Source organism: Lutra lutra, chromosome 4, assembly GCF_902655055.1.
Source record: "Lutra lutra chromosome 4, mLutLut1.2, whole genome shotgun sequence".
NCBI lineage: Eukaryota > Metazoa > Chordata > Mammalia > Carnivora > Mustelidae > Lutra > Lutra lutra.
The window spans coordinates 54,761,856-54,774,476 of NC_062281.1; the positions used below are offsets into that span (position 1 = coordinate 54,761,856).

At 35.8% G+C, this 12,621-nt stretch overlaps 1 protein-coding gene across 2 annotated transcripts in view; it reads right to left on the bottom strand.

Moving 5' to 3' along the window:
• Positions 1 to 12,621, bottom strand: part of ZBTB10 (zinc finger and BTB domain containing 10) — a 36,784-nt gene that overhangs the window by 18,800 nt on the left and 5,363 nt on the right. For both annotated transcript variants that reach the window (XM_047724492.1, XM_047724491.1), the window contains exon 2: positions 5,453 to 6,338. In XM_047724492.1, coding sequence (XP_047580448.1) covers positions 5,453 to 6,338 — 886 coding nt within the window. The remainder of the gene's footprint in view (positions 1 to 5,452; positions 6,339 to 12,621) is intronic.

Below are 12,621 nucleotides of genomic sequence, written 5' to 3' on the forward strand. Positions count from 1 at the left end.
AGTTCCATGGTTTTTAAACATATTTTAAATAGTTTATACAGTAAATTTATAGGACATGGTCAAAATATTAGTGTCAAATGTAATGGCCAGTTTTCAAAATTATAAAAATTTAATCATTTAGAAAGCATTTTAGGATTCTGCAACATCTGAAAGTAATGTCAAGTATCAATTACCATCCAAAACATAGAAGAGCATAAGTTCTGGATAGAACTCTAAAGAGTTGACTATAAATAGAGTAATTCATTGCTTCAAATATGACTCATTAGAATATCTTAAAGATATTCAGCTCGGGCTTTCTGTTCAAGGTTGTCTTCTAAATATTTAAATTATGTGCTTTTTAACCAAAAGGCAAATATACAAATTGAAACTATAAAATGAAACCTGATTTCAACTCTACTTGTAAGGATTAATAAAAATTTGTTAATGTTTTAATACTGTTTTCCCCTTAAGTATAGATGAAAGCAAGGAACTTTTAGGGGCACCTGGGTGGCTCAGTGGGTTAAAGCCTCTGCCTTCGGCTCAGGTCATGATCTCGGGGTCTGGAATCAAGCCCCATGTTAGGCTCTCTGCTCAGCAGGGAGCCTGCTTCCCCCTCTCTCTGCTTGCCTCTCTGCCTACTTGTGATCTCTGTCAAATAAATAAAATCTTAAAAAAAAGTCTATTTAGGGGCGCCTGGGTGGCTCAGTGGGTTAAGCCGCTGCCTTCAGCTCAGGTCATGATCTCAGGGTCCTGGGATCGAGTCCCGCGTCGGGCTCTCTGCTCAGCAGGGAGCCTGCTTCCCTCTCTCTCTCTCTGCCTGCCTCTCTGTCTACTTGTGATCTCTCTCTGTCAAATAAATAAATAAAATCTTTAAAAAAAAAAAAAAGTCTATTTTAAAAAAATAATAACTCTAAATTCTTTGCTCAAGTAAAATCACCTTGCATCTGAATATTGTATGACATTAAGGAAAAAAATCATCTATACAGAATTTTATCAGCTTGTATTATTAAAGATAAAAAAAATCAATTATATAATCTACTGCTTCGTTTACTAAAAACGTTTTTGAGGATATTGTTTATTATGCTACATGGTATCAACTATATAAAAACCCCAAATTCAGTACCAGAGAAGTTTATCATCTTCCAGAACTGGCATGTTTCCTCCTTTGAGAGGCTGCTTAGCATCTTAGAGCCAATTAAAAGCTTAATTAGGACAACTATATTAACACTCTACTAGCACACTTAACTTCTTTATTGCTGTATTTTATTTGTTTTCCTGATGTTTCTTGTCATTTAAAAAATGTCTGTTCAAAATGAATTACGTATGCACGCAAAAATTAAATGTATGTGTACACATGCAAAGCAGTTATTTACAATGGGTGCAACTTGTGTGGCTGACATAATTGAAAAATCTAGATTCAGAAAATAATCCCAGAGCATCAAAAGATCAACAGTAAGATTAACACGTGACTTGCTCTGATTAAAAGCAACAGCATGTGGGAACACACTCTGTAAAACAATTTAGGTATTATGTTTACTCCTATAATTCCTAATCTCATATCTTTAAATACTTTATTTGGCAGACATTTGTTTTCTGGTTGTGTATCAGTAAAACAAGGATTTGAAATTTTTATACTACCAGAGAAACCCATTAATAACACCTCTTTTCCTATTTTATTACCTAGAATTTTTTTTTCTGACAGTTTTAATTTTCCCATAAACTCCAATAAAACAGTAAAAAGGACAGAAGTTTCTAACCTTTCCTAAGTTATACTTTCAAATACCCTCATATATAAAAAATTATTTGAAGCAAACTGCAGTAGTGAGTCAAATAATGAATATACTAGTTTAAAATTTAAAAAAAAAAATCTAAATAAAATCCCTGATATTTCTGGGTATACCATCTTATCTTGGTATCTTAAAACATTTCTCTATGAGGCATCCAAAAATGAGCTTCAGTAGTATGTGGCAAGAAGATATTATTTAGAGCTGTGGTTTACAGACTCTAGACTTTTTTTTTTTTTTTAAAGATTTTATTTATCTGAGAAAGAGAGAGAATGAGAAGGGGGAGGGTCAGAGGGAGAAGCAGTCTCCCCGCGGAGCAGGTAGCCCAATGCGGACTCATCCAGGGACTCCAGGATCATAACCTGAGCCAAAGGCAGTCAGGCAGTCGCTTAACCAACTGAGCCACCCAGGCACCCCAGACTCTAGGCTTAAGAGTCTGGGGAAGTCACAGTTCTTAAGGGGATCCACAAGTCCAAATATGCCAAGCATTGCTCATAGGCCATATAAATAATTTACTATGTCTTTTCAGATATCTGCCTACAGAACTCTAAATTTATTAAAATCATTTGTATCACTGAACATTATCAGTATTTTCTCAATAAGTGGAAATCAAAGTATAACCAATGATGGTGCAGTTCATAAAAATGTCTGTGGTTTTAAAAGGGACCAATTTTTTTTTTTTTTAAAGACAGTCTACCAGTTCATTAATTGCAAGGTTTTAATGTAAGCCGGTCTTAAACATGAAACCTGCCTCTATTTTTACTAGCTGAATGACCTTGAGACAGGCCTTAACCTTGATCAACACAGACCCACTGTGTTCTATATCGGTTAGAATTTGCCTCCAGAGTCGTAGTTAATTTTGTACACCAAAATTTCTGGGTGGAAAAAAAAAAACAACTGGTGGATTTTAAGAAAGATGGTAAGGGGGCTTGGAATTCATAAGGAATTCACTTAGTTTAATAAGTTATCTATAATATCTGAAGGGTTGGTTATCAGGTCAATAGGTTAGGCTCAGATTATACTACTCAAAATGGCAGAATCATGAAGTTTAAAAGAACAAATTTTGGCTCAAAATAAAATAACTTCTACAATCTAGGAGAAAGCATACTGCACTGGAAAACTCATTTTAAATAATCTCAAATCTCCCATTTTAAAGGGATCTATAATGACCTTGACAGTTGTGCTTTTGTCATTTAATTTTCTTAATTAATTCCTTAAAATAAGTACCACACTTTAAAGATGAGGAAACTGAATACTGTAGTTAATTTAATTTGGTCACAGTCACACAGTTAAGTACAGAGCTCATCCTTCAAATCATGACTCAATTTTGGCTCATTCCTCTTTGTCAGTGGATCTCAAACTTCATTCACAGTGTAACCACCTACAGAGCTTATAAATATTCCAACAACCAGGCAACATCCCAGAACCAGTTAACTCAATCTCTACTGCAAAGACCCAAGCATCATGGTCTTCAAAGTTCCCAAGTAATGTCAATATGCAGTCAAGAAAGATAAAGACCCACTGCTCTATACAAAGGGTTGGCAATAAAGCTTTACTGAAGCATATTCATGATCTTCTGTGTATACTTAATGTCTGTGACCATTTTTCGGGCTGCAATGGTACAGAGGTAAGTAACTTTATGACCAGCAAAACCAGAAATATTTACTGTTTGGTTCTTTACAGTAAAAATTTGCCAAACCCTGGCTCTGTATCATATTATGTCCTAATCATAATATCCTTATAAGACACCCCATTTCCTGGTACTCAATGATGTTGGATTTAGAGGCACTGAGAAGTTGCAATAAGTTTAACAGCTGGAATATAGCGTTATCACTGATAAAATGTCAGTTAGGCAAGGTTCAGACACCAAAGTGATACCCCTAACGTGATAGAATTTTTATAAGTTGTAAGATGTAAGAGATGTTGAAAGCATATTATACTGCCAAAAATTTATGATACATCTATTCCATTGATACAAACTCAGCTGAGGGGGTGCTTGCCAAAACAATAGCTAGTAATGCTGTTTTTTAAAAGTATGCATTGTAGGGGCACCTGGGTGGCTCAGTAGGGTTCTGGGATCAAGCCCCATGTCGGGCCCTGTTCAGCAGGGAGCCACTTCTCCTTCTCGCTCTGCCTGCTGCTCCCCCTGCTTGTGCTTTAATTTTTTTTTTAAAAGCAGTTTGTAAATTATGCACTGTGACTCAATAGTAGTGCTTTCCTTTGAATTATTTCAATTGTATGTGGCATTAAGAAAGGGTTAGCTCTGATCGATTTTGCCAATATTACCCCCAAAACCTGCTTATCCCTTAAATCGTGTGTGTGCCCACGTGCATGTGTGTATTTTAAAAAAAACACAAGGTTCCCACCATACTATAAAGTGATTAATCTCTGCAGCAGAAAAACAATGTAGCTCATCTTTGAGAATTTCAAGGTCTTCTATATTAAAAAGCCAAAATAAAGCGATGCTATGAAAATCTACCTTAATACTTGAAAGAATCTGCCTCTGAGGATTTAATTATGTAACAGTCAACAAGTATGAGGGAAAAGATCACTAAATCATATTCATTATGCAAATATGCTGATTTTCACCCAAGTAAATCCAAAAACCAATGGAAACGAAATCCACACCTAAAAGGCCAGAGAAACCATTTCATAGGATTACTATGGCATTCTGTCCTGTAGAACTAAAAACAGTGATTCTTTTTAACAAAGTATTCCATCCCTAGATAATCACCATGATGTAAATCAGACACTGAATAGTTACAGAGCTTTGAGGCAGCCAAACAAACACTGAATCATATGTGACAGTGGTAGACATACACCGTAAGTCTGGGGTCTGCATAGGAAAACCTCAAATCCACAGGGCTACTTCTTCAAGTATAATTAAGTTAAGCAAAGGCAATTAAGTTTCAAATGTTTCTATTTATACACTGTAACAATGGTCTCCCACCCCATTAAAACCCATTTTAAAAAAGTCCACAGTACAATTGTGATATGCAGATTTTGTGTATGTTCTTTTAGTGACATAGTGAGGAGAAATATCTCAGAGTCCTGTCTTCATTAATGAGAATGAAAATGAGGGGACAGTGGGACAAATCTGAAACATTTCAGCTTCTATAAGATTTATGGTAAGAACAGTAGGTCTAAACAAATTGGAATAATCCCACTGTCATTTGCAAAATTCTAAAAAACACTTAAATGTTTAATTACCCAAAAAAAAAAAACCACCCCAAACTGGGAAAAATGTTCATTAGGTCTTAAAAATATTCTGAAATGACAAACTGATTATATATTACAACTAAGATTTTAACTAAGATTACATTATATCTTTTGCAGCACTGGGTACAAAAAAAGTGATCAGAGACCAAAGATCAGAGAAGTCAAAGAACTACAAATGAAGAAGAGTCCACACGCCATAAGTAATATAAGCAAATACCTGATTATTAGCACCAACTTTGAAAAACTCACATACACATGTGGAGAGAAAAAACATACCAAAATTACATTATTGTTTGAGTTATCTTCTCCCTTCTATTATAAACACTCAAATTCAGTATCTGTGTATTACTTCTATAGTTTAAGAAATACTTTACAAATATACCTTGATTATTATATCCAACCAATTATATCCAATTAATCATAGTTAATTAGCATGAAAATGGAGATACCTTTGTATATAAAATATTTACCTGGTTCTTCCTTGATGAAGGATAAATCTTCTTCTGGATAGGCAACAGGTGGCTGCATCACTGAGCAATCTTCTAAATTTGTTTCATTAGGTGGTATATTATAAATAAATCTCTTTGTAGTTTGGTTTTTCCTCCTTGTTTTGCCAGTCTCTTGAATTCCCTGGGAGCCCATATTATTCCAAATAAACACTTTTGTTTGACCTTGAGATTCATTTTCAGCCAATTCAGGTGAACCATCCTGGACCCAACTACTGTCATTCATTTGGTAGTTTTCTATTTGGCCCTCGTCGACGTTACAACCATCATTTTCAATTTTTACATTACTTGCCAAATTGGTAAGATTCCGAGTTGCCCAAAAACTGGCAATTTTTTGATCCCGTGATGAAGACAGACCATCTCTATTAACAGGTTTTCTATTATTATAGTCCACAACTACAGACTCTGGAGCTTCTGATTTAATGCTTATATTTAAGGCATCTTTAATGAAATTTCGGCAAGTTTGAACAACTTCACTCATCTGAAGATAGCTGGCCACTGTCATCACTTCAATGGCATTTTGGCTTGTGAGCACCAGGTTACCAGAATACAAGAAGTCCAAGATGACTGAAAAACCTTGAACTGCAGCAATATCTAAATGGGTAGTATTGTTTTGGTTAGGGCTTTCTTTGTTTGAAAAGCAATATAAAGTCTTAAAGAAACGGCTGCCTGCAACCAGGATGTTCTTATGAGCTTTAAAGATTTTTCCGCTCACCACAATGCTGACATCGCAAAGAATACCTTTCTTTCTTTGTTCATTTAGTTGTCGAAGAAGTTGATAGCAATAAGAGTTCTCATTTGGCCTACTATTAAAGTCACAGTACCCCTCCTCTGATGGTATTTCTGTCTCCTGTAATTGGATGGAAAACATTAGTATTAAATTTTATTTACTTTTTACAAATCCCCAAATGAAGGAAAGTATCAATTTAACTTTTTAAAAAGCGTTAATCAAATGCACTACTTTGTTAGCAATCATGATTTATTGACACTGCAGTGTTCACAATTCCAAATACTGAGAGGAGAAAAGTGCGAAAAGTCTAGTGCCAGCCACTTCTATTTTAAGAAAAATCAAACACATCTGAATTAAGGATCAGCAGGATTTGATTTAAAGAATAACATGTATCAGGGTGCCTCAGCAACTGCCTTCATTCATCTCAGGTCCATGATCCTGGGAGTCCTGGAATTGAGTCCCACATTGGGCTCCCTGCTCGGTGGGGAATCTGCTTCTCGCTCTGACCTCTCCCCTCTCGTGCTCTTTAATTCTCCTCTCTCTCTCTCAAATAAACAAACAAGCAAACAAACAAATCTTTTTTAAAAAAAAGCATGTATCATGTATAAGCCAAGGATTTAAAATTAAAATAGCAATTACTTTCCTATGAAAAGAAACTTTCATATATAGGAATCAAATTAGCTTGCCTTATCTCTAACTGATAAGAATGCATCAGTCCCTCTATTGAATTATAAAATATCTAAGTTATAATATTGGGTACTTCATCCCATTTAACAGTACTAAAAAGGTAAATTTTTAGTCTTGGCAAACATCCAATCAAATAGGTCAATGAAATTAAATCTAAAGTTAAGACCCAGGTAAGAAAATGTGTTTCAACTATAGGAATACCCAGCCATATAATTTCCCAATTAACTTTCAAAATGCCTTGTCTTTTTAGGGGCATAAATAGTAAATGTAAAGTAAAATTCCTGAACTCAAAATTCTCTTATGTATTTTTTTTTTAAAAAGATTTTATTTTTTTTTAAGTATTGCTACACCCAATGTGGGGCTTGAGCTTACAAGTCCCAGATGAACAACCACATGCTCTACCACGTGAGCCAGCTAGGCACCCTGGAACTCAAAACTCTTAAAAGGTTATAAATTTTCTTATCAATCTGACAAGTATTCACTATAGTTCTGTTTAGCATCTCTTAAGTTATGGTAATTCCCATAAAACAACAGCACACTTTAATAATGGTTGTTAGAGGGGCACCGAGGTGGCTCAGCTGTTAGGCGTCTGCCTTCTGCTCAGGTCATGATCCCAGAGTCCTGGGATCAAGCCCCTCATCCGGCTCCCTGCTTGGCGGGAAGCCTATTTCTCCCTCTCCCACCCACTCGTGCTTGTGTTCCCTCTCTCACGGTCTCGGTCTCGCTCTGTCAAATAAATAAATAAATATCTTTAAAAAAAAGAACAAAAAACAATAATGGCTGTTAGAGAAATGAAGTAATCATTTTTTCCACTCAAAAATGTTCTTAGATATTTCTGGTAGAAAAGATGGTTCAAACTCCTGGCCCTAAAATATTAAAAATTTGTATTTTCTTTGTATAAAATAATAATTTAAATACAGGCCATTTCTGTAAATGACAAACATCCATGACTATGGGAAAAAAAACATGGGAAGATACATACTAGATTGTAAAACATGCTGAGGAAACAGATAGGCTTGGAGGAGAGGAGAGAGAAAGAATTAAAAAAAAAATGAAAGGTGTTGGGAACACAGTTAAGACTGCAAAAGAATTTTCATGGGGATGGTATTTTAATTGGTGGTGAGATTCCCAAACAATCCCACAACTCCATTTAACCCCACATGGGTATGGCTAAATTACAAAAACAGTAGGTTAAGTCTGAGTACTGAACACAGGAGGCCATACATAAAATAAGATCAATTTCCTTGAAACTAAACCAGGTCAATGATCCATTTAAGAATTTTTGTGTTGCTTTCAAGTATGAGAAGTCAACTGAAAAACCAAATATTAGAATTCCAGGCCACTTCAGTATCCCACAGGGGTAATGGAATAGTACAGATAATGCTGGAAGTCTGGGGTATATGATCACTATAGAAGGATGCATGGGAGGTAGAGATTTTTCTTTTCATTTCCAAATGACCCTTAGCAGTCTACTAGTTCCCAGTGCCTCGCAGACATAATGCCCTAGTATGTAACATTCTACTCCCCCCCCATGCTTATCTATGAAGTCTCAAGGTCTAAATTAGCTCTTTTTACCTCCTACCAAACACCCAATCTTCATGAACAACTGGCAGGTTTAAGGGAAGTAAGCAAAACACATTAACTCACAAGTCCCAAATTTTTGCTTTTGAAGGTGTGAAGTGAAAGAAGTGAGATTAAAAAAAAGACACTGTTTTAACCTTGGAGCTTGTACATAAACCAGTATGTTGTGAATGTGAAATTTTAAACTATTTACCAAAAGGGAATGAAAATGTATGAATATATAAAGATCTAAATCAATACTAAAAACTACAATTAATGCTACAGTCTCAATTTCTGTAAAAGAGTACTAATTACTTGATGTCCCTTTCAATAAGACTTTTTACTAATTTGCTTATGCTTTCCACTCAATAAAGAAACATCCAAAGTTGAGCACCTTCCCTTAATGCAGGCCTGAAACTAAGCATTGCTATATGCATGCCATGCATGTCCAGCAAAGCTCATTCGGTTCAAAGTTCTGATGTTGCAATAACAGTATATACACTTGGAAGAAGCAAAATTTTAAACACTGATCAAAATTTGGCAGCACATCACAAAGAATTTGTGATAGCAGTGAGTTAGCATTTGCAAATCAAGAAGCCACCTAAAGTTTATAAATCTGGCAGTTCAAACCTTTAAGGAGGAGGCTGTGTCTAACTATACAGTCATTTTAGGCAATGGTCACTGTGTTCTGCATTTTTTGGGCCAGTCTGAAGTTCTCAGCCATTATCAGACCAAATGTCCTAATTTTTAAAAATAACTCAGACAATAGCCTATCCACCAAAATATTTGCCCATTCTATTTTAACACAAAATACACAAATCAAACACAACTATTCAACCACTATTTCTTGTTAATGTTTTAAAAGAATAATGTTCCTCACTTTTATAAGCACCAGCACCAATTTCTTCTTTGCTACTGATTAGAGGACTGTGCCTCGTTTCTGTAGCACCTATTAAATATACTCTTTAAAATGAAGGCCTTCCAAGTCAAGAGTATGTGTACTCTCAAAGGGGAGTATTATTTGGGCACATGGGTAAATCAGCTAAAATAAGGGCATAACACTAAAACAAACAGCTGGTATTATTTGCTGAACTAAATATATTAAGAAAATCTTAGTAATAAACATAAAAATCTTAAAGTAGTTTCCAAAGGAACTCACGCCATCTCTGCCTCTGGTTCCTTCTTTAACATTCTAAATGCCCACTGAGTATACTGATGAATTCACTGAAGATATAAAAAATACACTGATGAAAAGCTTTCAGTATTTCTAGAACTGGTCTTTTCAGATGCTGGGAAACTTTTCTGTTCCTTTTCCCAAAATGGAAAACATTCATCTAAACTGGCTAAACAAGATTTTAAGAAAATGGACATTCAGCGACGCCTCCGTGGTTCAATGGGTTAATCATCTGCCTTAGGCTCAGCTCATGATCCCAGGTCATGATCCTGGGATTGGGTCCTGCACTGGGCTCCCTGTTCAGTTGGGAGCCTGCTTCTCCCCCTGCTTGTATGTGCACACTCATGCTCTCTCTGACAAGTAAGTAAAATCTTTAAAAATAAAAAAAAAAAAAAAGGGATATTCAGATTTCAGAAATCAGACAATCTGTTACATCAAAGATTCTATAAATCTGAAAAGTCCTCAAGTTTTTTATTTGTGAAGATGCCCATAAGTAAAATTATAATTTCAGATCTGGAAGAGACCTTAGAATCAACTCTTCTAAAATTAATATAAAAAAGAAAATGTATACATAATATGCATCTTTAAACTTACTTCCAGAGAAACTAAAAAAAAATAATAATAATAAATATTTTACTTACAAAGGAAAATGTTGCTAAAAGCTTGAAAAATCATGACTTGACTCAATTATTTAATAAACATAAAGTGAATGCCTACTTTAGGCAAGTTCTACAACTGTAGACCCAAAATGAGTTCAGACCACTAGAGGGCAAGACTCTTAAGGTACTAAAAAGTCTAACAAAGGTGTTAAGAGAGCAGAGAGAAAGTCTACCTAGCCCAGTTATTTGTGGTGGTGGTGGGCGCGGTGGGGAGGTTCGAAGATGTACCTGGGCAGAGCCTCAGAATATGAAAAAATGGGATAGGAGGATGAGCATTCCAAGCAAATATAACAGCATTAAAAAGTAAGAGGACAGTCTTACAGCACCCTCACAATTCCGGATTTATGAAAGAACTTCAAGGTGATCCCCCACAAAGCCCAAGAAATGCAATTAATGCCCTTCTGAGTATTTTTGGAGGCTAGCTTCCATCCATTATCAAGAGAATCATATCCCCCCCCCCATTAAAAATGACTGTGACAGGTGCCTTACATCTGATTGGATTATAAAGTATGAGAGATGGTTTTGACAGCTAAGTAGGGAACTAGTATCAGGGAACTAAAACTAGAGATACTGTGACCCAGGTGAAGGTACTGTTAATAGTGCAACAGATTTGCAAGAAACCAGGACCTTAACTAACCTAAGACATAAAATGTTAATGGAGGGAGGGGTAATGGGTCAGAATCTGGAAAAATATCTAGAAGATAAAAATCAACAGAACATACTAGATATTGTGGGGGTATTGTAGGCTCAGTCGTCAGCACTCTAGCTTGGGCAGCTAGATAATGCCCCAACCGGCAGAGAACCCTAGACCATCACCTAATCTCCCCCACCCTTATGAAAGGAGAGTTGGAGAGAGAAATTTCAGTTGCTAACAATTGAGTTCATGTGTAGTCAATCCAAAAAGGATAAGAAAATACTATTTAGCTAAAAAATCAACAACTACTATTTATCTACTCAAAATTATAATCCTTTCAATAAATGGATTAGCAGAAAAAAAGGCATTTCCAATATGAAACATGGAAGTGTAAATTGAAAGCATTAAAAACAAAAATCTTGGGGCGCCTGGGTGGTTCAATCAGTTAAGCGTTGGCTTTCCGCTCAGGTCATGGTCCCGGGGTCATGGATAGACCCTGGCACTGGGTTCCCTGTTCTCCCTCTCCTCCCCACTCGTGCTATCTCTCTTCTCAAATAAAAAAATACAATCTTAAAAAAGAAATCTTTACTACTTTTGTTGCGGCTGCCCACTGGAACACTTTATTTAAAGAATAAAAACATTCCACTTCTGAATCCGAATTTTTGAATAAAATGGAAATTCTGATTCTATACATCAGTGGTGGAATGGAAATCTTCAGGTGATTTTACTCTTCAGCCAATTTTAGATCCCAAAGATATGCTTTATTACCAGCACTCTTCTCAAAACACACACTCTAAGCAAGTGTCTCTCTGACAGCAACGTATTTCTTCATGATCCTCCCATTTAACACTGCTAAATAGTTTGCCCATTTGTTAACAGAATAAAATACAAACATTTTAGCATGACAAAAGACCCTCCACGGTCTACTACCTATATTCAAACTTGATTTTTCATCCTGCTCAGTAACCAATTATCCACCTCTCAATTTTATTTTGTTAATGCTGCTTCCAATCGCAGTGCTTGGAACGCTCACCCCTCCCTGTTCAACACCTATTCATTTAACATAATAAAGTTCAAGAGCCAATTATACAAGCTTCTCCCAACTTTTCACAAGCAGAATTGATGACTTCCTTTTGCTTTTTCACTGTAACCTGAACATACTTCTAAAAAGATACCTATTCATTTTATTATGTCTGCCTCTTCTCACTAGACTACAAGTTCCTTGAGGGCAGAGAAAATGTCTGATTTATAGGTTTTAGCTCCAGTGCTTTGGATCTACCTCATGTAAGTAAATTGAAGAGGGAGAAAGAAACCAATCCTACATACACTGTAGGGTACTGTCAAAGACTACTAAAAAGTTAAAAAAAAAAAAAAAGGGAAATGAACCAGCTTAACAAATCAAACATAATGAATGTTAGACCCTCTATATTATACAAAATGCTTATTTAATGGGTCAGAGGTTGGTTGTTTAAAGTAGACTTCACACCTAGCATGGAGTCCAATGGGGGCTTTGAACTTATAACCCTGAAATCAAGAGCCTGACATTTAACCTACTGAGCCACTCAGGTGCCCCTCATCTTTAATATTTCTTAATGAAAGGTTCTTCAGCCTTTCTTCCTACACTGTTAAAAACAAAAAAACCTTTAAGCCTTATCTTTGTCAAATGCAAAGAAGGCTGTTACAGACAGA